The sequence below is a fragment of the Gobius niger genome, assembly GCF_951799975.1.
Source record: "Gobius niger genome assembly, chromosome: 19".
NCBI lineage: Eukaryota > Metazoa > Chordata > Actinopteri > Gobiiformes > Gobiidae > Gobius > Gobius niger.
Window position 1 is genome coordinate 20401065 of NC_136870.1, and position 21614 is coordinate 20422678.

At 40.8% G+C, this 21614-nt stretch overlaps 1 protein-coding gene across 2 annotated transcripts in view; it reads left to right on the forward strand.

Annotated features, from left to right (window-relative positions):
• dock1 (dedicator of cytokinesis 1) overlaps positions 1-21614 on the forward strand; it is a 294516-nt gene that overhangs the window by 176539 nt on the left and 96363 nt on the right. For both annotated transcript variants that reach the window (XM_079577082.1, XM_079577083.1), the window contains 2 exons: positions 9438-9539; positions 13984-14078. In XM_079577082.1, the coding sequence (XP_079433208.1) occupies positions 9438-9539; positions 13984-14078 (197 nt within the window). The remainder of the gene's footprint in view (positions 1-9437; positions 9540-13983; positions 14079-21614) is intronic.

Genomic DNA, 21614 nt, shown 5'->3' on the forward strand with positions numbered 1-21614 from the left:
TCAATTTCTGTTTGTTGCTTGTATTATTGCATGTTTGTGTCCTGCTCATTGCACTCCATGGTTAAATGGACATTATCATCAGGATAGACACATTAAATCCATATGCAAATCACTGCACACTGAGGCCACACCGCTCTCTTCCTTTATGCACTTGACCTTGAACAAATGGACCTTTTTACATAATATCCTGTTTAACAATGTCTCTGATTAAGGACATTGTTGATGTACGTATTACCGGGTAAAAGTGCCTCTTGAAGTCCGAGTCTGTTTTTGAATGAATGGCACAATGAGTCGCTCTTTTCCGCGCTTATTATCAAACCTCCTCGTGTAAAGTGCCGAAAAATCCACACATTTAGATGTTTTTGTTGTCGTTCTTTTGTGGTCGGGGAAACAATTATATTTAGCCTCAAAATCTCTTTATTATTAGCAAATGTCCCGAGTTGGTGCGTGGATGAAACACAACTCTTTACATGCTTTTTACAATTGCTCATCATTGTTTTTGGCTAAAGAGAGCTATTAAAACTTTTTCTGTATTTGGTTGCAACAGTGCATGTTCGATAAGTGAGACATTTTTTGCTACGTTTTTCAGTAGGGTGGTTCACAATGGTGCTTCCAAATTTTGCCAGTTTGCATTATATCTTGTTCTTATTGACATTTTGAACATCTGTACCAAAAATGTAACCAATAAGACGGCAAATAAGGGTGGCACAGTTTTTCACATTTGTTTTTATTGCTCTAGGCCGGCCTAAGAATGCATAACTTGAACGATACAAAGATAAGTATGGTCATTAATAATCACTCTCATTCTTATACTACTTGTGTAAGAACATTAGAACTGTTCAAACACTATTGATGTTCGATGCATGACGACTTTGTTCTCTTTGATACTTTATCTCTGTGCAACACGGAGCAAACGCTGCTTTGCTCTTCATTTCGTACAGCTTGTTGAGAGCATTTAATAAGGCCAATGCCTCTCTCCGGGCTCATTGATGACCTTCAGGGAATGAACTTTTTGTCTCAGATTCTCATCTGCGAGAATGGACCTCACATCGTCATCAACTTTATTTGTCTTTCAGTAAAACCTTCAAAGAAGAAGATTGAGCAGCGAGTGACGAGGCTAGACGTGGTAGTTGTACTGCTCTTGTGGAAGAAAGACTTGGCATCAAGTCTTTTGAGCTTCTTCCCAGGGTGATGTTTTTGTTTTACTCACGGGGAGACTTCACAGGCTGGCAGATGGAAGCTCCGCTCACTCAGCGCTGTCATACTGTTCATTTTCTGTATTTAGGCACATGCGCAGGTGTCGTGCATCTATCGAGTCGAAAAATTGTCCTATTATTATTTTACTTATCGAGCAATAAGTCGAAACATTAATTATTGCAACAGGACTAAAGTTAATAATGGCATCCTCATAAAAAAACGTTTGCCACCCCTAAATGTACAGCAATTATCGCACTTTTCGGGAAAGATGCTTACAATGACGAGGCAAAAAAAACAATCTGGCTTTAGTTAACTTTGTGGACTACCCTACTTTGCAGTTTGATGTTTCTTTACATTACTGGCTCTATCAAATGTGGCACTGGGTGGTGTTTATGTTTCGTGACTGGCAGAAAATCGACCGGACTCATTTAGTGTTTGTTTGTTTGTCTTCTCCCAAAATGCAGGGGAAGCTCCACAGAAACAAAAACAGATGATACTGAAATGTGAATGACCCCATCTCTGCTTGTGTGTGTGTGTGTGTGCCTCCTCCTCCTCCTCCTCTGTAGGGCTGTATTGGGGCCAAATGGCTGTGCGGGGATAGTTCTGGGGCAGTGGCCAAAGCGGCTTGCCTCTGTCAGCTCTGCCTCTCTCTGACAAGCTCCTGTGAAAAGTGTTCAAGTGGCGCAGCCTCTCCAGCTCATTTGGTCCTCTGGTGTATGATAGTCAACAAGCAGACAGAGACAGATGGAGTCCTCTGGTACAAAAAGCGCGGGAGACAATAGGAGAGCCGTGATGGAAGAATTAAAAAAGAAGAATAGAGTGTGTAAGCATTTGGCTGGCGTTAGAAACTTCCCTTAAGCTTTGATAAACAGAGCTGGGTGCTTTGCTTCTTGACTTGGCAGAAGTCGGCCATGTTTCTCACTCCTCTATGTAAGTGTATTCATTCTTCTTGCTAAAGTAAGCTTTTGTTATGATACAGATGGAGCAAGCGTTTCTCTGATTGGTTAACCCACATGTCAATCTCATTCATCTGCAGACCCAGACGACTCATGAAAAACTTTGCCTCTGGGCTCTGTTTTTCTTTTTTTATAGGAGGGGGGGGGCAATCCTTCCCTTCTCAAACAAACATTAATTTTCCCTTTTCGCTGTCAGAGGCTAAAGTGAGATGAATTATCGAACGTGGTGAGAGGAGCTGCTTATGATTGATACGGCCCTGCCCCCTAATCACCGCTTTTTCATTTCCGCTAAGATTCTGCCTCATTTGCCTCGAGCGGGAGACGGATACGGAGACCACGCGCCTGACAGACATTTTGATGGATCATATTTTTAAAATCTTGAGTTTATTGTTGTTTAGCATGTAATTGATCCACTAGGTCTTGGAATGTGATTAATGGAAGTCTCTGAATCCATCTCTTTGGCCTGTTGAGGTGTCTAACCACAAAATTCAGTGATTACATATAGTAGGCCCTGACCTTTTATATGCACAGATTGGGGTCACAAAGTCAATCGGTGTGAGCCACGGAGATTTATCATAATCGCAGCAGAGGCATAGTAGTTTATGTCTATTATGAGCAGTATTTGTCTATTATGGATAAAGATCATTTGAAAGAGGAAGAATAATAGTTCCCGCCTGTGTAAATGTACAATTATGATGCTATATTGCTTTACAAAGTCTGATGAATCGAGACAGCTGGATCTCCATCTTCAATGTTCCAGGTCTAAACACATCTCTTCCTCACAGCTGAAGGTCCAGCTGTCTCAATTCATCTGCATGTATGCATGTAGCGTGTCCATAGCATTTTGAACCTGGAACAGTAAGGAAGCCAAATCTGCTTAAGCTACTTTTTCTTTCTCATAGTAGTCATCAGTTTCGTCGCTCAAAATGAGAAGTGGTATACCCTCAAGAGTTAATTTCCGTCGTTCAAATCGTTTTGTGGATGGTGACAGGTTATGTGTCTTCATAAAACTGAAGATGTGAGATTGTGAACTGCGATAATAAAGCTCAACCTATGACATTTTTTGAACTGAATTGATTGGTGCTGTTTCAGACATAGATTGGTGCATTCAACTGTTAGGGTTACTCCTATAATATCTTATCACTTTATCCTCTATAAATATCCACTAAATGTACACAGCTATTTGGCATGGGTAGCTTTTTGTCCAACTTATGTTCTGGCAGTTATACTTTAAAGAGTTGTTTTTGGCAGGTTACCTTTTATATGAGCTGAAGTTTAGCCAGGGATATTTGTTGAAAAAAATCCAATTGTAAAGTTTTTGGCATGTATTGGATTAGATTTGTAATTATAAAAGCGACATGCATTTCAGAAATTGATCATCCATCCATCCATTTTCTTCCACTTGTCCGTTGCCGGGTCGTGGGGGCAGCTGTTGGAGCTGCCCAAATATCATTGCACCAGCCCCTTATGGCTCCTCCTGCAGGTGGTGGGTCCACAGAAGGACGGCTTCATGATTCTAACCGGGCCTGTTGGTCTCTCATAAGGGGCTTCTGAACCGCTCTTTGTCTGACCCGTCACCGAGGACCTGTTTGCCCTGGGAGACCCTACCAGGAGCACGAAGCCCCCGACAACAGAGCTCCTAGGATCATTCGGGCGCTCCACCCCCTCCACTACGTTAAGGTGGCGGTTCCAGGAAGGGATAAATTGATCATATATGTCTAAACTACAAAGCCTATGGAGACGAGGATGTCCTTGAAAAACTTGAGTCTTTGCAAATTGTGTCTGTGGCAGTGATTCAGTGGCGGAGGCCCGTTGGCTACAATCCAGTTTAGCGTGCTCATCAATACTGTCCAAATAAACAAGTAAATAAGATAGGAACATTCGCTCGTCTAAATGTCTATAGTTCAAAGCCCAGTTCTGGCCAGATCGCATCGTCATTGTGTCCTTGGGCAAGACACTTCACACGCCGCCCCACCAAATAAACAAATACTCTGATCTGTCTTTCAAGCTTGCTCCCTTAGCCGCAGTACTAATGGAAACGCAGACATATTTTGCCTCGTGCGCGGGCAGAAACTGTGCCAGCTTAATATATGCTCACTGACTCTTACTCGCAAATCCTACTGTTTGTAAAATCATCTCTTTAGGCGGTGTTCTTCAAATATTCATTCATGCAGCTGAGGATGACGTAGAGCGACGCAGAAGGAGCCAGTCATGCATGCTATGTCCTCCGGCTCGGCTCGTCTGCATGCTGAAGGCAGAGTTGTGTAACAGAAACGGGGCGACTTCTAAGACTGCAGCCGCTTTGAAGCCTTTGCCGCCTTTATTAATTAATTGAGTGCCCGGCGAGGAGGGGATTGCGATCACAAATGTCTGTCCCTCACACGAGATGCACTGAAATGGATCCGAAATATGAGCTTGCAGACAAGGCTGGAATCTATATATCCACAATTTTTTTTTGGGTAGTTCAGAAATGGCCAGTCATCTTGCACATAATGAGCTGCTTCAGTAGCACCAGTTATGTTACGGGTGCCAAAGTATGACTCAGCTGGGGGAAGGGGGCCATCGTTGGTGAACGGAGATTACAAACAAGGAAGTTTTCTTTGGCGGAATAGTGCAATCATGGAACATAGATTGACAGTAATCATGTAAGGCATCCATCCATCCATCCATCCATCCATCCATCCATCCATCCATCCATCCATCCATCCATCCATCTATCCATCTATCCATCTATCTTCCACTTTTCCGTTTCCGGTTTGTGGGAGAAGCTGTTGGAGCTGCCCAGATCACATTGGACCCACACCTTCTGACTCCCCCTGCAGGTGGTGGGTCCACAGAAGGACGGCCTCAGGATTCAAACCAGGCCTGTTGGTCTCTCATAAGGGGCTTCTGATCCGCTCTTTGTCTGACCCGTCACCAAGGACCTGTTTGCCAAGCACACAACATAGCTCCCAGGATCATTTGGGTGCTCCTCAAACCCCTCCACCACGTTAAGGTGGCGGTTCCAGGAGGGGATCATGTATTGCATGTAATATAAAATCATCCACAGAAATCGTATTTATTTAGGTCATATTTGTCGCTTCTATGCAGCTATATTTGTATCCTTTCCAATTGGCCCTTTATTTGAAAGAAATTTGACAATTGATATATATACAAAGAGAAAATGATTTGTTTTATCTATTTGATGAGTTATTTCCACTTGCTTTTGTTAGTCTGTCTGATGAATGCCTTGGAAAATGTGTGAATCAAAGCCAAAGGCAGTTACCACAAAGAAGTCTATAAAGGCAAATGATGCTTTCAGTATGTGTTAGTAATCGAATAGACTTTGAGATATAACGTCCCCTCATATATGCACTCACACTTCCAAATGCCTTCTTAAGTGGGATCTTCATCTGTAATGCCGGGGGTAACCTAACATGTCCTGAAAGATGAAAAGTTTTCTCGGTCTGTGCGCCGTGGAAAAGCGGAAAAGCTTTACTTGATTAATAATTCATGAATCTCAGAAATATGTGCGCAGCATTAGAAAGCGCGAAGTCAAACGGTTATCAACTTCTATTTTTTATTTTTTTTAACCCACAAGACAAGAGAAAACGGGAAGACGACATAAATAATAGATGTTAGTTTTAGGATTTGTTGCATATGGTCTGCCGTTGCTTTTTGAGGGCGGCACTTCTCATACAAGGCGAACAGAGAAGTCTTAATGCAGGAAGCCGGACTGCAACAAACACATCGATAAAGCAAAGAGGCGTGAGTGAAGAGTGCGCTTTCTGCTCTCCGCTGCCTTTGGATTAGAGCTAATTACAGGAGAAGAGTGGTGCTCCAGACAGAACTGCTGCCTTTTCAGCTTCAAACCACCACTGGAGTTGACTTATTGTATTCAAAGCAGGAGTCCACTTCGCCATGGTCTGACAAATGGTATATTGGAAGACATTATACATGCAATTTCCATAATTACATTTTCAGAAGCTATTTCCATCCTATAGCCATGCTATACTGTGCTGTAAATACTGTGTTTTTAGTTTCTTTGTCTGGAATTGTGCTTTTCTGATGGCGGATGGACAATGGAGGCAAGGCTGGCTTATCCATTAGTTAGCAAGCGGATACCAATTCAGAGCAAACAAGGGTGGAAGCCAATAAAGCCCCCTGGCACAACAATCAGGCCATTTATCAAGGTGAAAGCAAAATTTAGAGTTGGCAAGGTGGAGTCAATGGCAAGTCTAACTCTTTCCCACTGATGGGTACAGGCCCAAATGAAGTTTTGGATGTGAGGCAAAACGTCTGAGAACACGGTACAAGAGACCATTTCCTTTGATGTCCTGCCCAAGGACACAACAACTGTAGTCACTGGCTGTTGCTGTGATCAAATCCAGGACATTTAGTGATTGACTAATCCCTGGCAGCATATTGCAACTCTCACAGAAAAAGGCACAGCAATAGTACACAAACTTTGGAGGTTCTCTGTAGCATTTATTCAGTAACATTTTATGAACAATTCTCAACAATCAAGTGATGTAACAGATGAATATTATGGACTATATGTCCACACTTGTCCTTATGCTGCGTTCCAGATGACTTGTTAACCGGAACTTTTCACACTTAAAAATGATGACTTACGACCTCCGACTGTTCGAGCTAAATAAACGTGTACATAAATCCTTATCGTACAGCTAATGCTACATCAGTTAGCTAGTAATATGCTAACGTTTCATGAATGTTTCTCCACACTAGATACAAACATGCTGCATAACATTATATTGAAGGCTGATGCTTTTTATAGTTTTATCATTAGCTGCACGTCTCCACTGGGGGCGGCCCAATGGGCGAGGAAAGCACTTCTCTTTGGTCCTCATGTCGGGGAGCTGACATTGCTGTAATACCACCCCCAAAGGAGTTTTTCTTTTCCTAAAATTAGCTATAGCCCAAGTGACAACGTTGGGATAGCTGTCATATTTTTAACCACGCTGGTTTTTGTACATCAGCAATTTAAAGTGGAAGCCTAAATATATGATTCCCGTCTTGACACCTTTTAGGTCCTTTTAAAGAACAGGCTTTGTAGAAGGAGATGGAGCTGCCATGTTAAATTCACAGGCCACACGGGATCATTACTATGAATGGGGCTGAATGGGACACCGGTTATCTCTTGTGTGTATATCTATGGGGCTGCCATTGCTGTCTTCATATCATATCTGAACTCGGACCACTCTGATCATCTCCGAGTTTACATGTTGTAATTACCACTTCAAGTGGCGTTTCAAGGCATTTTTCCAAGTGGGAGGTTAGAAATTTACCAGTTGCCTGGAATGCAGCATTAATAAAGACTGATTGAAAAATGAGTACTGTAGATCATTTTGTTGATTATCTAACTTGCTCCAATTGAACTAGACCCATCTCGAAAGCTAATTTATAAAGTCAGCAGCCATATGGTGAAGGCGACATTGGTGTGACCTTTTTCGAGTTAAGCCGTAGATTATCAGTCACCTGTAGCACTTGTGCATCTAAATCCTTATCAGACCAATGGCTTATTAATCTGCCTGCCTGCGAGTCTATGCATCTGTTACAATACACTTTTAATTGCTTTCCTTATCTCTCTCGACAACTCATTCTTTGATGAGTGAGTTGGGGTGATGTGGATACAGACCCGCATGCCAATATGTATTCACATTATGTAACTTCAATTTTATCATTCCACCTGCCTTTTGTTCTTCATAGCTCAGTTTGTGTACCTCTCTGCCTCGTTTGATATATCTCTGAAAGCTGTTATGCTTGAATTTCAATGAACTTGCTCCCTTCTTGACAGATAATGGAAAAGGCTTTGAATAAAGCCATCAGTGTTGCATGTCACTGTGGATTCTGGCGTTGTATGTGTCAGACCTTGTCCAGACATTGACTGACACTTGAGTGGCTGTCCTCAACTTTATTTCACCCTCCACACATCCATACCCACTCAGGATGGAGACACTGACTACATTTACATGGTCCAACAAATCAGATAACTGGAGAAATCAGATAACCCAATAATAAGATCATTTACATTCTCTTCAGAAATAGGAGAATCTCTGGGTTCTACATGAGCCAGTGCAGATTTGGATTTTTGAGATCTGAGATTTATTTCATAGATAACTTTTGTGATTATTCATTTTTTCATAAAACATGTCTTTAGTATTGTACTATGTATATTTTCATCTTTGTATTTTTGACATGATTTTGGCCTTTTTGCTGTATTTTCATAGTTAGTTTAGGCACACAAGTTGGGTTATTTCAATATCAAATAATGCATAGTAGATTATGTATATCAGATTATGCTGTTTACATGTCTCTTCATTAATCTGAGAACTCCAGAAATCAGATTATGATCAGATTTTTGATCTCCATGTAAACGTGGCCACTGAAGCCAAGTAATGGCAAGATACCCAGTCCTTCAAAACGTACATTTGCGGAGTCTAAAACTAAGTGACTGAATTCTCCAGATTACAGTTTTGCATGTCCATACTCACTTGGATTAAGTTGGCAAAAACTTTAACACGGTGAGAGCCAAAACTGCATTATTATTTGGTATATCCTTGATAACAGATCCAGCATTTTTCCCGGACCGGTATCAGATCGGTGCATCCAAGATTTCCTTTCTATGAATGTGTGGTCTGGTGAAAATTTGTCTTTCTGACATGCTATAAATGCCTACCTCAACAGTGGCTCACCAAGCCAGTATTTTTGCTTTGACGGTCGGTCATTTTTTTGATTAGCGGTTCATCGGTTTGATCAAATAACATTCTTTTGTACAACCATGTGCTCGGCTGTTGTATTATTGGCCGACCCAGAAATCAGTCCAGTTGAATTGATGACTTGTAGACAGCGGGGTCAGAGCATCTCCAAAGCTGCACCTTGGTTGTTCCCAGTCTGCGGTGGTCGACATCTATCAGAGATGGATACAGCGCTTGTTTAGACCTGGATTAGATTCCTGATTTAGAGCTGCCCTTGTTGGATATTTACGGTCTGCTTTGGTCGGTATTCATCAAAAGTTGTCCAAGGAATGGGCAACCGAACATGAATCAAAAAGCAAAAGAAGTTATCGCAGGTTCTAATCTAAAGTTTTCCAAAAAACACATTGCAAACCGTCCAATTACACGTAGCATGCTGTCATAAACATAGCCAGATAATGAAGCCAACACTAGGGTTAGTCATCGTCACACAAATACGGAATCTGGAAATGAGCATTCTGAAATGTAATCTCTTGGCTGCACTTTTTGTAACAGCATATCTCTTTTGTTGCTTTCTGTTTTTCTCCAGGGAAGCTTTGTGGCCGCCATGACAGCTACTCTGAGGCAGATGGACGACTATCATTACAGCCATCTGATCAGCACCTTCGGGAAGATAAGGAGCGATGTGGTGGTGAGTTCAGCCTTATCGGGGAGTCAATGTCGGAAGCATGCAAAAGCGATATCCCTTCCACATGCGCGCCGCTGCCGGGGGACACCTCCACTGGATATTCAGAGACACCGCGGGGAACGATTTCACCTCGAATGCCCTTTGTTGCGCGGTTGCAGTGCAAGATTGTTGGTCGTGTCCCATTGGTTCTTAGGGATGACTAAGAAGTTCATATGCAAATTGAATGGCACGAGTGAAATGCATGCAAAATGTGTGTGGCTGTAAAGTTTTTGTTCAAAAAGCCGTGACCGCATGAGGGAGACGAGAATGCCCGATCTCAGGGTTCATTCACGGCCCCCTCTTGGTCCGAATCCTGGCCCGTTAGCTCGGATAGTGCGGTTCGCTTGAGGTGTTGTGAACGCGCAAAAGGACTCTGATCCGAAGAAGCGAACCCTGGTCCGGCTGAAAACCTGGGTCTCGGTCCGGTTAAGACGAACTCCGAATCGGATCATTTGGTTTGTGAACGCGACTGAGCCAGAGACCGGAACAAAACCAGGAAGCGAAAGTTGCGGGGCGTTCTGGGTAATATACTATAACCAAAACAAACAAACGAGTAACGCAAAGACAGAAGTGAGTGGAGAGATGCATTACGGAATTTGTGGGCTCTACTTAAAATTAAAACACATGTGCAGACCCTCTATATTTAGAGATAACAGTTAATACGAATTTTTCACCAAAACATAGCCATGACTAAATATTAGGCAGAAACCTTTGAGGAAACCCCTGATTAGATCCTTTGAATTACCTTGTTCCGCTTCTCTTTCCCTCGGACAGTCTGTGGTTTTCGATATCTCTGCCCGGAACCTTCGCAGTTGTCTCATGTGAAGAAAACATTATCTCCGTGGTCCACTAGCCCCGTGTTAGTCCTACTTTGGTCCTGGTTTTAGTCCCAGTTTTGCCCCGTCTGCTGCTCGGCTTATTTCTGCTCCCATTTCGTCCGTAAAAACATCCATGTGTTCCGAGCGTAATTACTGTCACTGCCGTATTAAAAATTCCGACAAGAAAAACCAACACAACCACAGTCTGATATCGCTCCATTTTGTAAACAGAGACGGAAAAGGAAGTGGAGTTTAATTGACCAATCAGAGAAGCGTGTTACTTTCCTGTGGAAAGTTTTGATACAGCGCCCCCGCAGGTGTGCAGAGGATTTCTGCTTTTAGAATGATGATTCAACTGACATAAAAATGGTGTGAACGCAAACCACGCGGGTTGGAAAGATGAAAAATGTTGCAGTTTTGGTCCCCAATCGAGCCGAGTCTCAGGTGTGAATGCGACCTGTGTTTATCTTGGATGCTAAGAACAAGTTTGGTCCGGTTAGTACCAGAATTAGACTTCTTGAAGCGCGTTATTCTTATCAATATAGCCACGTTTACTAGTCGTTTATTTGACTCGTATACTGTATATTACTGAATCCAACTGTGTCTGAGAAAGTTATCTGGTTTACTCAAACCTGCTTGAATGAAACTAGCAGGTATGTTTTTTTTATAAGGGAACAGTCACATGGTCAAAAGCCCCAAAACGTTGATTTTGCATGCCATGTCCCCTTTAAATGTTTCAATGTCAAGGAACTCCCATCTGTGTCATTTCCACAAATCAAAAGCGAGATTAGTTCTGTTAGTGATACATTTCTCCCCTTCACAATGTGCTGTGAAATTGAATTGGAGTTAGTCATACTTGCCCTGAGCCTGTAGCATGCTCTCAGTGATAGCGGCTCCCATGGGACTCACATCAGTCGCTTCCAACAACAACAAGTGGTGGTGGAGGAGGATAAATCCCATTCATGTTCCAAGTCTTCCCTTAAAGCAGTATTTTATAGTACGCTGGCAGATTAGCGGAAGGGTGCTCTTCGCTGACATCTGCAAATCCCAAAGCAAACGCCTTTAAAAAAGAAAGAGAAAAAAAATGTTAACTTTTTCTAAGGACGAGTTGACTCAAGCAAATACTTGGGTCAAGGATGCATGTGTATTGGATTTGTTCACCAAAGATAAACTATTAATGGATCACAGATAACATGCATTTTTTGTGAAGGAACCAGCATGAAAGTGAACATGACAAAACAGAGTTAAACCCATTATTTAAGACATGATCAAGTCTTAATTCTGTCCTTGCATTATGTAATCCTCTCTCTTCCAAAGTAATTTAATCTAAAACAGTGGCTCTCAAACTGTGGGACTTGGGTGTCCTCAGGTGGTACTCGGGGTCATCTGCAGTGTTACAGACATCATATGGTCAATCTTAGGTCTGTTTTATGAGGTAGTCCTTGGAAGGTATTTAAACTTTTAATCTATTCTTTTCATAATTGCCACTTCACTGGTAGATAATTAATACTCACCGCCGGCGTTATTCCATCAAACTAAGAAATAATTAGAAAAAGTTGAAAACCTGTCATAGGCACTTTATCTCTTGAGTCAGATTATCGGGTTTACTCAATATCCCATTTTTATGGCTCTGCCTGTAAGGCCACAACAAAGGAGCAGAGCAGGATCCAGAAAAAGGTTTATTGTCAAATATAAAATAAAATGAAATAAAGCACCCTTCCAGGTCACCTCAATAGGACACAATCTTTAATGAACTCCAAAAAACAGTCCCCTCGTGCCCAGCTAGTCACACCATTTCCGAACCAATGCTATGTTACCTCAGTAGTAGCACTTTGGGGTGGCAGAGACTCAATGGCAAAGCATTTCAATCCCATCTCAGACCAATTCTGTTGTTGTGTCCTTGTCCTACTGAATATGAAAGACTGGTGGTCGTTGTCGACTCACTGGACATAATTTATTCTCTATCGATAGATTGCTACTGGATTGCTTCGGGATTTGTGAGTTTACAAAATCATAAAAGTCCGTCGGGTGCAGCTCCTATTCAGCCATTGACAGTCACATTCACAATTTTGCTGTGGTTCTGCGACAACCATAAGCTCCTATACCAAGAATTGTTAAAGTAGTTCTAAGTAACTTGTTTACCTTAACAAACCCTTTTCATAGTCCCTCTGGGGGACTGTTAATGGGATATTTGGGGGGTCTTTCATCTCCCCCTGGTGTCTCTGGCCAGAAAACCACAATTGTCGAAGGCCCCAATACACACAAATGCAATCACGAAAAAGAAGCTAACAGGCTAACGAGCAAAGCTAAATGTGGACTAGCGCCACTTAAACAGTATTTACAGCCAAGTTTGAGTGAAAAAAATGATCTCCATTGTGTAATTGGATGTACAATATCCCTCTCTCCCTTTGTCTTTTTTGTCAGCGTAGTATTTACTCTCACGGACAATTAATGAGTAAAAAAACGCAACATGCTACGACACCTGCAGTGGCGCTTATGGCCTCTAGGGGTACGAGTTACTTTAACGACACTGTGGAAATAGATCAGAAATGAAGATATGCTGCTGCACATTTACAATACAATGACATTTCTAGATTTTAAGCCTTTCCTTTTGCTTTTTTGACTGTTCCCAAGCCATGGAGATGTGGAGAAGACATAAAAATACTGCAGATCATCCATTTGCTTCAACTTTTCACTCTAAGTTCCACCTCGTGTAGATGTCGTGTAGATGATCAACTGGCGCGTTCCTAATCCGACAGATAAATTCTCGGTTTTAGACATTGATTGCGATTGTGATTCTTGTGGCTTTGTTTAAATGTATGGAACAATTTTGAAACAGACTTTGATTTAAGTGACTACAGTTTTGTCAAGGCTGCTTTGAAGGAAAAAAAAAATGCTGTCAGACAATGTGCTTTTTTTGAACAATACCTTTCACTGTGGATATGAAAGGAAAAGACGGCTCCAAAGAGTGCGTGAGTACACTTTGCTCAGCGGTGCAAAACATAAAGATGACAAGGTGCACATTTAAATACTTTTCCTCTCCACCTGTCACCTTTTAGTTATACAGTACAAACAGAGGGAGGATTTAATACAGCATTTGTTTTTCCTTTTTCCTTTGACCATATTACAGTGTCGTACCTGCATCAAAGACGTGTTTGATGGATCTTTGAATGTTCGAAATGCTGCGACATCTGCCAAATTCAGTTCTCCCCCAGTTTCATCCAAGCTCCTCTCATGCCCTACATAACCAGGAAGCGCTGCCCAGCTTCCTCTTTTCAGCGCTGCCCTCTAATGTGTCCCAACCCGCAATTTTGAGTCCTAATAGCAATTTTCATGAACTCTTTTTTTTTCCCGAAAATGCTGTATAGAATCCAATTTACGTTAGCTTAATAATTCAAAGAAGATCCATTACACGACCCGCAAACTGATGTATTTGAGTGGACAAAGATCCTGCATCACTACTTTATACATGTTATATTCAGTGCATGAGTCACCTTGGCCAGTTTCTGTCTGAGAGCTACAAACTCCCCTTATCTTTGAAGTCAAAATAAGTAACCGCTTTGATTTTTTTCTTTTGCTCTTTCTTGCAGGATTTTCTCATGGAAACCTTCATCATGTTCAAGAACCTGATCGGAGAGAACGTCTATCCCTCGGACTGGATCATTATGAACATGATGCAAAACAAGTAAGACACAGTCACTATGTTTTATGATATAACGATAATGCGTTTTTAGTTGAATTTGATTAATCAAGTTTAGATGAATTGTGGTCAGCATTCAATTTGGCCACGGTCAGAACATTTGAGCCAAGCTACTGGCAATTCATAGTATCTTAGTGTCATTGGGCAGCAGGATATCAAATGCATTACAGTGATTCAAGTTCATATAACACTAGTTTTCTCTAATTTCTGCCGTTACGCCAGTCTTTTAATTGGTTTTAACCTTTATCCCTCACCTGAACCGAGCACATTTTTTCCGGTTTGGCTTTGACCAAATCTAAAAGCTTCTTGAAGTGTCAAAATAGAACAGAAAATGAGACAAAAACGAGGATGAAAAATCAACACAAAAGCCTATGGCTGGGCAATTAATCGAATTTGAATCTAATCGTGATTTTAATAAAGGTCGATCACGATAATCACGTGGTGTGTTTTAATCGAGGAGAATTGGCCAGTCCTGTCGCATTCTGGAAAAAAATATGGATGGCGCCTGTCAGGTCAATCCCAGGGAAACACTCGGCCCAAACAAACAGGAAGCACATAATGGCACATGCGGAAGCCAAAGGAGAGGACCTGGGGATTTTTCGTGTAAAATCAGCGACAAAGTTGAGCTAATTCATCTAAAGGGCAAAACAGAAACACGTGGGGAGCCTCAGAGGAACGGGACACATTTTTTAGTAACTTTTTACTAATAAATGTGTGGTTTACTCATTTCTTTACGTAAATATTAAAGCAGTACTAAGTAACTCATGCTAGAGGCCATAAGCGCAACTGCAGGTGTCGTAGCAAGTTGAGATTTTTTTAACTTATTAATTGTCTTGGAGAATAAATACTACGCTGACATAAAAGGCGAAGGAGAGAGGGATATTGTGCATCCGATTATACAATGGAAATCATTTTTTTCACTCAAACTTGGCTGTAAATACTGTTTAAAGTGACGTTAGCCCGCAGTTAGCTTTGCCCGTTAGCATGCTAGCTTCTTCTTCGTGATTCTATTAGTGTGTATTGGTGGCTCCGGTCCGGTGGCAGTCAAGTTGCAAACATGGGTTTCTGGCCAGAGACACCAGGGAGAGATGAAAGACCCTCTAATCATCCCATAAACTCTTGTATTACCCCAACAGTGACTACGGAAAGGATTTACATTTGTTATTTTTTTTCTTTTAAACTAAAAAATCGAATAAAAATTGAGATCGATCAATATGGGGAGAATAATCTTGATTATTTTTTTCCCCCAGCCATGCAAAATCCACAACAGAGCACAGAAAGGTGACAAAAAAGCCACAGCAAAGTAACATGTTTTTTTTTTGCAACAACAACGTGAGGTAAAAGCTCTATTTAGATACATTTTGTAGGTCTTAGCTTTCAAATGAGGCATGAAAGTTGCCTATAGGCTGTGACCTGAACTGGAGAAAATGCACTCTGTTAAGGCGGGGGTTAAGAGGTCAAAAGCTTTGTGCTGCACGTTACTTGTACCTGACATTATTTGGAAAAGGATTTATTTTTAACAATTCTAGTTTTGTTTATTATATATATAAAAAAATTGACTTGTTTTACCTAATTTGAGCATAAAGTTTGAATAGACCAACAGTAACTTTTTTCAGTGCTTTTGTCTGAATCATTGTAAAATAATCGTAATATTCTATACACCTTCCTTTCCCCCCGCGATCATAAAGCGAGTGGTATTGGTGCTTAGAGCTGTCCACAGTTGTTGCTTAGGAACTGCAGCAAAGAGTGACTAGGTATTTTCAAATGCTATTCTCTACATGCAAATATCGGAACAAGGCCTCAGCAGTGCAGCAATCAGAGGAGCAGTCAGCACAAACAATCCCATGAATTATAGATGCTGCTGTGCTACGCGGTGTGCTAATCTACAAACTTACTCTCAGCATCTCTCTTTATTGTGCGCCTTGTCGAGCCGCTCCGGTCGTCATGTTTTATTGATGGTAGGCTCACCGGAAATCAATTCCTCTTTTTGTAAATATGATAACGACGATGTCCTCTTTGCATGTCTAGAGTTGGTGTCACACGAAGTTAAGAGATTCAAAAATGTCGTTTTTTGTTGTTGGTTTTTTTTTTCTTCTGGTGGCTTGCTCAAGCTTTTTGAACAGGCTGTTACTCCTGATGTAAGATGTTCGGCTCTCAGTCGGGCTAAAGTTTTCCCTTATCAAGAAGGATTGTTCAAGTCTTTATCTGCACTGGCTGTTCAGAGAATTGGAAGTTTTGCATTTCAGGTTTCAAGGCAACACTGAAAGCAAGGCTAGGTTATTGTGAAGAGGGAGTCTAAGCAGGATGAGTTATGTTATAATACCAGCTATTTACAGCAGCGTTTTCCGACCCAATTTCAGCATCACCTTTGGAGTAACCCTGCTTTAGGAGCTGTGGTGCTTTAGAAGAGCCTATAGATTACTTTTACTGCCTGCTTTTCTTTAAAATTATATTGTTGTTGCTGCCTGTAATTGTTTATGTTCTTTATTCTGAAACACTGCATGACCTAAGAGTACAATGCCACTTGTTCTGCTGTCTTTCAGTACATTGCATTAAAGACATTTGTGGAAAAGTAAAAGAGTAGTTTTTAGTAGTATTACCACAACATTTAAAACAGTCATAGTTGTGGAAAGTGCTCATTAAACTAATCTCTGTGAGGAATTTGAATGTTACAAAAATGCAGAAAGTTAGGTTTTGACTAGAGGTCGACCGATATGGGTTTTTCTAAGGCCGATGCCGATTTTTGGGGATTTTTATTGGCTAATGCCAATAATAATAAGCTCGGACGATATTTTTTACCAATATTATTGGCCGATGATTTTGAAATGTTTGGTCTGTCTTTTAAAAACATAAATACTTCGCCACTACAGCAGAGGCCAATTATTTTTCAACTTTAGGTCAGGGGTCCCCAACTAAATCAGCTCGAGGTCCGCAAACTTTACTTTCGTGACTTTTGACATATGTCCAGGGTCCAGACATATGCATCCATTCTCTTAAAAGGTTGTCTAATTACATAATGAATCAATAATTTTGCCATTACATTTTATTTTATATAAAAGTTATTGCAGTTGTTCAGAAAATTGTTAATTCAGCCTTAGATATGTATTGAGAGGATAAAAAGGTTTTGGGGTCCGGACTAAAGCCTCTGGAGATCCGGATCTGGACCCAGGTCCGCCAGTTGGGGACTCCTGCTTTAGGTGATTCAATCATACTTTCTGTCCCAGCTTTGATTAGCTGCCTTTAGCAGTAGCATACTGTTGCTAGCCGCAGCATTTTCCGTGGTGATCTAAAATAAAATTGTGGAGGTTAAAGCTAACTCAGCGATTTAATTCTCCAGGTTCTGTGCTTCAAAATGGCATGCAGCGTGTCCATATTGACTGAGGTTTAGTGAAACTTATATTAAACAAACTTGTAGCAAAGTTTCTCTGTTCTTTGTAGGAAGTTGTGGGATAAAAATATATAATGAAAATGAAAAATTTAAATATTGTAAAATCCCCAAATATATCGGCTGGCTGATATACGTCTACTTTAAACCCTTACTAAGAGTCTAAATTTTCCTCACTTTTTTCATTACTTATAGACAAAAAGTGGGGTAGCCTACAAGGCCTTAGGTTTTATTAGATTTTGCTTCTTGCTTACACAGTTAATGTTACATGTTGTGATGATTGATGGTATTCTTTCTATAGCCCCGGATAGCACACATTTTATATAGGCCTAAAGAAAGCTGGCCGTATAGATCTGCTAAGCATCCACACACACACACACGCACCATACTCCATTACAGTGTTTGTTATCTCAACCTCTTGAGTTCATAGTCCCTCATTGTCGCTGCTGCCAAATGCATCAGTCAGACTTGGCTTGTTCAAACTTACTTGTACTTTTTGGATAAGCTTTTGGGGACACAATTAGTCCATCCAAGGATTATTTAGCTGAAATCTTCAGTCTGCTGCGTCATATCCAGACCTCAGCACTATCGCCTCTCTGTAAACTTTGTGTCCTATATTTACCTGACAGCCCAAGAGATTAATTGCTTATTCCAGTGGGCGCATTCTCTCCCGCTGGATGCTAAAGTAGCCGTTGTTTAACTTCAAAAAGCACCCTGTCAAAACCTGACTCTTATTACAGCTGCTCTTTGTATTAGTAGTCTGTTTAAATATTGTAGGCGTTTGCATAGCTTCCCGACTAATTGGCCTAACTCCTGCATGTTTGATCAGACGTCGGCTTCTTCCATAGTGACAGCACAAGGTAACTCACCACGGCTCACTGGGAGGTTTTGTATCTCTAAGTGCTTTGCATGAATAAAATAAGACAAAGAAATGACTGTTTTATCTGCACCCTCGCCAGTGTCAAAGCTTCAGAGCGTGGGGAAATTATAGTCAGCATATTCTCTGAGTTAAAGGTGGCATTTGTCTTACATTTTCTCATGTGCATCCAGTACCTCATCAACCTATGTAAACCTATATCAAGGCACTGGTTGAAGAATCTGTTGAAGGTCGGGTCAACTGCACTGGAAAAATGTCAGGTAACGCTTTATATTAACACATTGAGTGCAAAAAAACAGAAAAACTCTATTTTTTATTACGAAACTAGGCACTCTAATACACCTTATGTGTGATTTTGGTAGTTCTGTGAGGAACAGAAGTGAAATACATGACGATCAAAAACTTCGGGACTTGTCATTTTATTATTGCGTTTCTTTTCTTTCTTTTTTTAGTCCGAGGGGGCGTGGTGTTGCGTAGCGAACAGCTCTAAAGCCGACACTTCTCTCTCTGTTTGACAAAGCAGAGCGGCTTTCCATGAAAAGAGTGAAACAGTTGAGATTTTGACATTTCTCTGAGTTTTTAAATGGTCAAAATCGGTCTAAGGACGGCTGAGAAACATCCGGGTTAAGTCTTCAATCCGAGAACCATGCTGTTTAAATGCACATGTGGAGATTAGCGAAAGCGAACGATTACAACGCGGTGTCTCAAAACGTGTCAACAATGTTGTCCTTGAAAATTGTCTTGAAACAGAGATATTTAGGCATTTGCCTCTTCCCATAACGTTAGTGTCCGTCCAGAGAGGAGAGGGGAGTTAATCAGAAAGGGAAGTGTTGCATAAAACCCCGGTTATCTCTGTTTCTAGAAAAAAAATCAGTGATTTTGATCAAAACTAGCCTCTGTTTAGCTTAGACTTCTCAGGAGCCGAGGCACGTAGACATGACAAGAAAATTGTGGGGGGAAAAAAAGATGAGAACACAACAAAAATGTGAAAACAAAAAACAAAATGCATGGTGGCAACAAAGTTACTCGCTTTTGTTGGTCTTAGCTTTCAAATGAGTCGTTACACTGTTGCTCTCCAGTCCAGAAGCTTTTAGATTTGGGTGACTGGAGAAAATGTGCTCAGTTAAGGCAGGGAGAGGTTTATAAGCATTAATAATCTTTTTTTACGGATTAGTGTTAGAGTAAGGGTCGGCCTGAAGAGCATATTATTATTCATGGCCTATTAGCATGGCAGATAATAGTATAATGAGCAGCTTATTGATATCTTTAAGCATGTTATTCACATTACTAATGCTTTTTAATACCTTTAAAACCTGTTACTTAAAGGTGCATTATGCAACTTTTGACGGATAAAAAGTTAGCTTGGCGCCTCTTTGCTTTCCATCCCGGTGGCCTATAGGAAGCTCCAGGAGCAATTGTTGTTGTTTTTTAGGGTTCCTGATAGGTTTTCTTGATAGGATGTATTATGTAACCATGGGCAGCCGCTGGGTCATTGAACGGTCAAATACACACTAAAATGCAAAGAGCACACGTTAATATAAAGCTTTGTGAAGTTTCCTTACATGTACGAATATATTTTGATATTGGCTCCCAATCTCGAAACGGTATTGAAAATGGGAGTCAAAAGTGTGTGATGGATGGACAAAGTTTATCATCTTTTGTCAGCTCAAACAGACTCAGGTGTAATTATATTTTTCTCTATACAAAAAAAAAAAAATCACAAAGAGAGAAACATCTAGACTTTCATGTATTTTCTCTCCACCGCCATCCAACGCTAGAGGATGAATTAGACCTTTGCCTTCTCATCGGTAAATGTAGAAAAGAATGCAGCCTTTGGTATTACTTGTGATATTACAGTGATCTCTTAGTGATAGTTCTTTTTGCCTGCTTTTAAGTTGAGATGGATTGGGCTTGTGTGGAGGGGTATAGGGTATAGCAATTAAGGGTAGAAGTATGCTGAGGCCAGGAAAAGGAGACGAAGAGTAATAGCAAAGAGGAATGCCTTAGTATAAGGGCACTGAAGCTGGATGGCTCCTGACCACTCACCATCGCAACCCCATAAAACAAACTTTTTGACGCAAGAATCGCTTCTGTACTTGCTCGCGTGTTCATGTTGTTTTATTTTGCCCTGCCTTCAAATGATATAAAAAACAAGTTTGTTCGCACTCGGCCGTAACGTTGTTCAGTGGCTTTATTCGAGGTTATTTGTTGAAATGTCTGCTTCGCTGTTGGAGTCCCTCTTGGTGACAGCAATTTGCAGCACAAGTCCACTTAACCACTTCATGGAGTGCACTGCCTGTGGGCCACCGGCCGACTTTACTCCTGCGCGGCTCCTCTAATGCGATTTGTTCTGCTCACATTTGATTTGCGTTTTATAAGTACAATGGCGTAATTGCTGCCCTTGACAAGGCCTAATTCAAACTGTTAAACTGTCATGACTTGTGCGACATACTTGCGTCAAGAACTTTAAACATTTTTATTTCCTTTTCACATTCATCAGTGCTTGTGGATACATGCATCAAATATCTTTATTCTAGCGAGGGTGTTTGTGTGTGTGAGGACAATATTTGGGAAAAGACAAATAGCTCTGTCACGATAATTACTATATCGACTTATCGTTCAAAAAATAACAGATAAACGATGCATTTTTAGGCTCGATATTTATCGTCTGTACCATGATTAGCATAAACCCCCTATTATTTCTTTGTAAAAGTTTGATTTCTAACTGAAGCAAATTGTGTTACATTATAATATTATGTGACTCAATTGTTTCATGTTTATTGCAGCTTGTGTGCTATTTTAGGATATGATTAAGCACTTTTAGAACTAAAGTTTACCGTCATTTTTATGCCGGAGAGTTGACAGTATCGTTAGAGTCAATACCCCTTCGATACGATATGCGATACATGGCTTACGATAATGATTATCTCGCGATACGCCGACGCTGCGATATATTGCACAAAAATAACCTACGATACATCACGATAACATGCTACTTTTAACCTTTATTTTAACATACTACACTTTATTCATCATATACATTTCTTTTCATTTGCTTTGTACCTTTTTTTTTATGTGTCTATAAATGATCCCTGACTTACACACTGAAAATGGGTCTATTCATCTGTCAGTGACGTCATTTACATTCAAATAAACAAGAAACCACAGTCCTATCAACCCCAGTCATTAAAAGCAATTTATTTGTGTGTCAGTTTGGTCCAAGTGCAAAAAAACTGTAGTGCTGCCCCCTGCTGTCCTG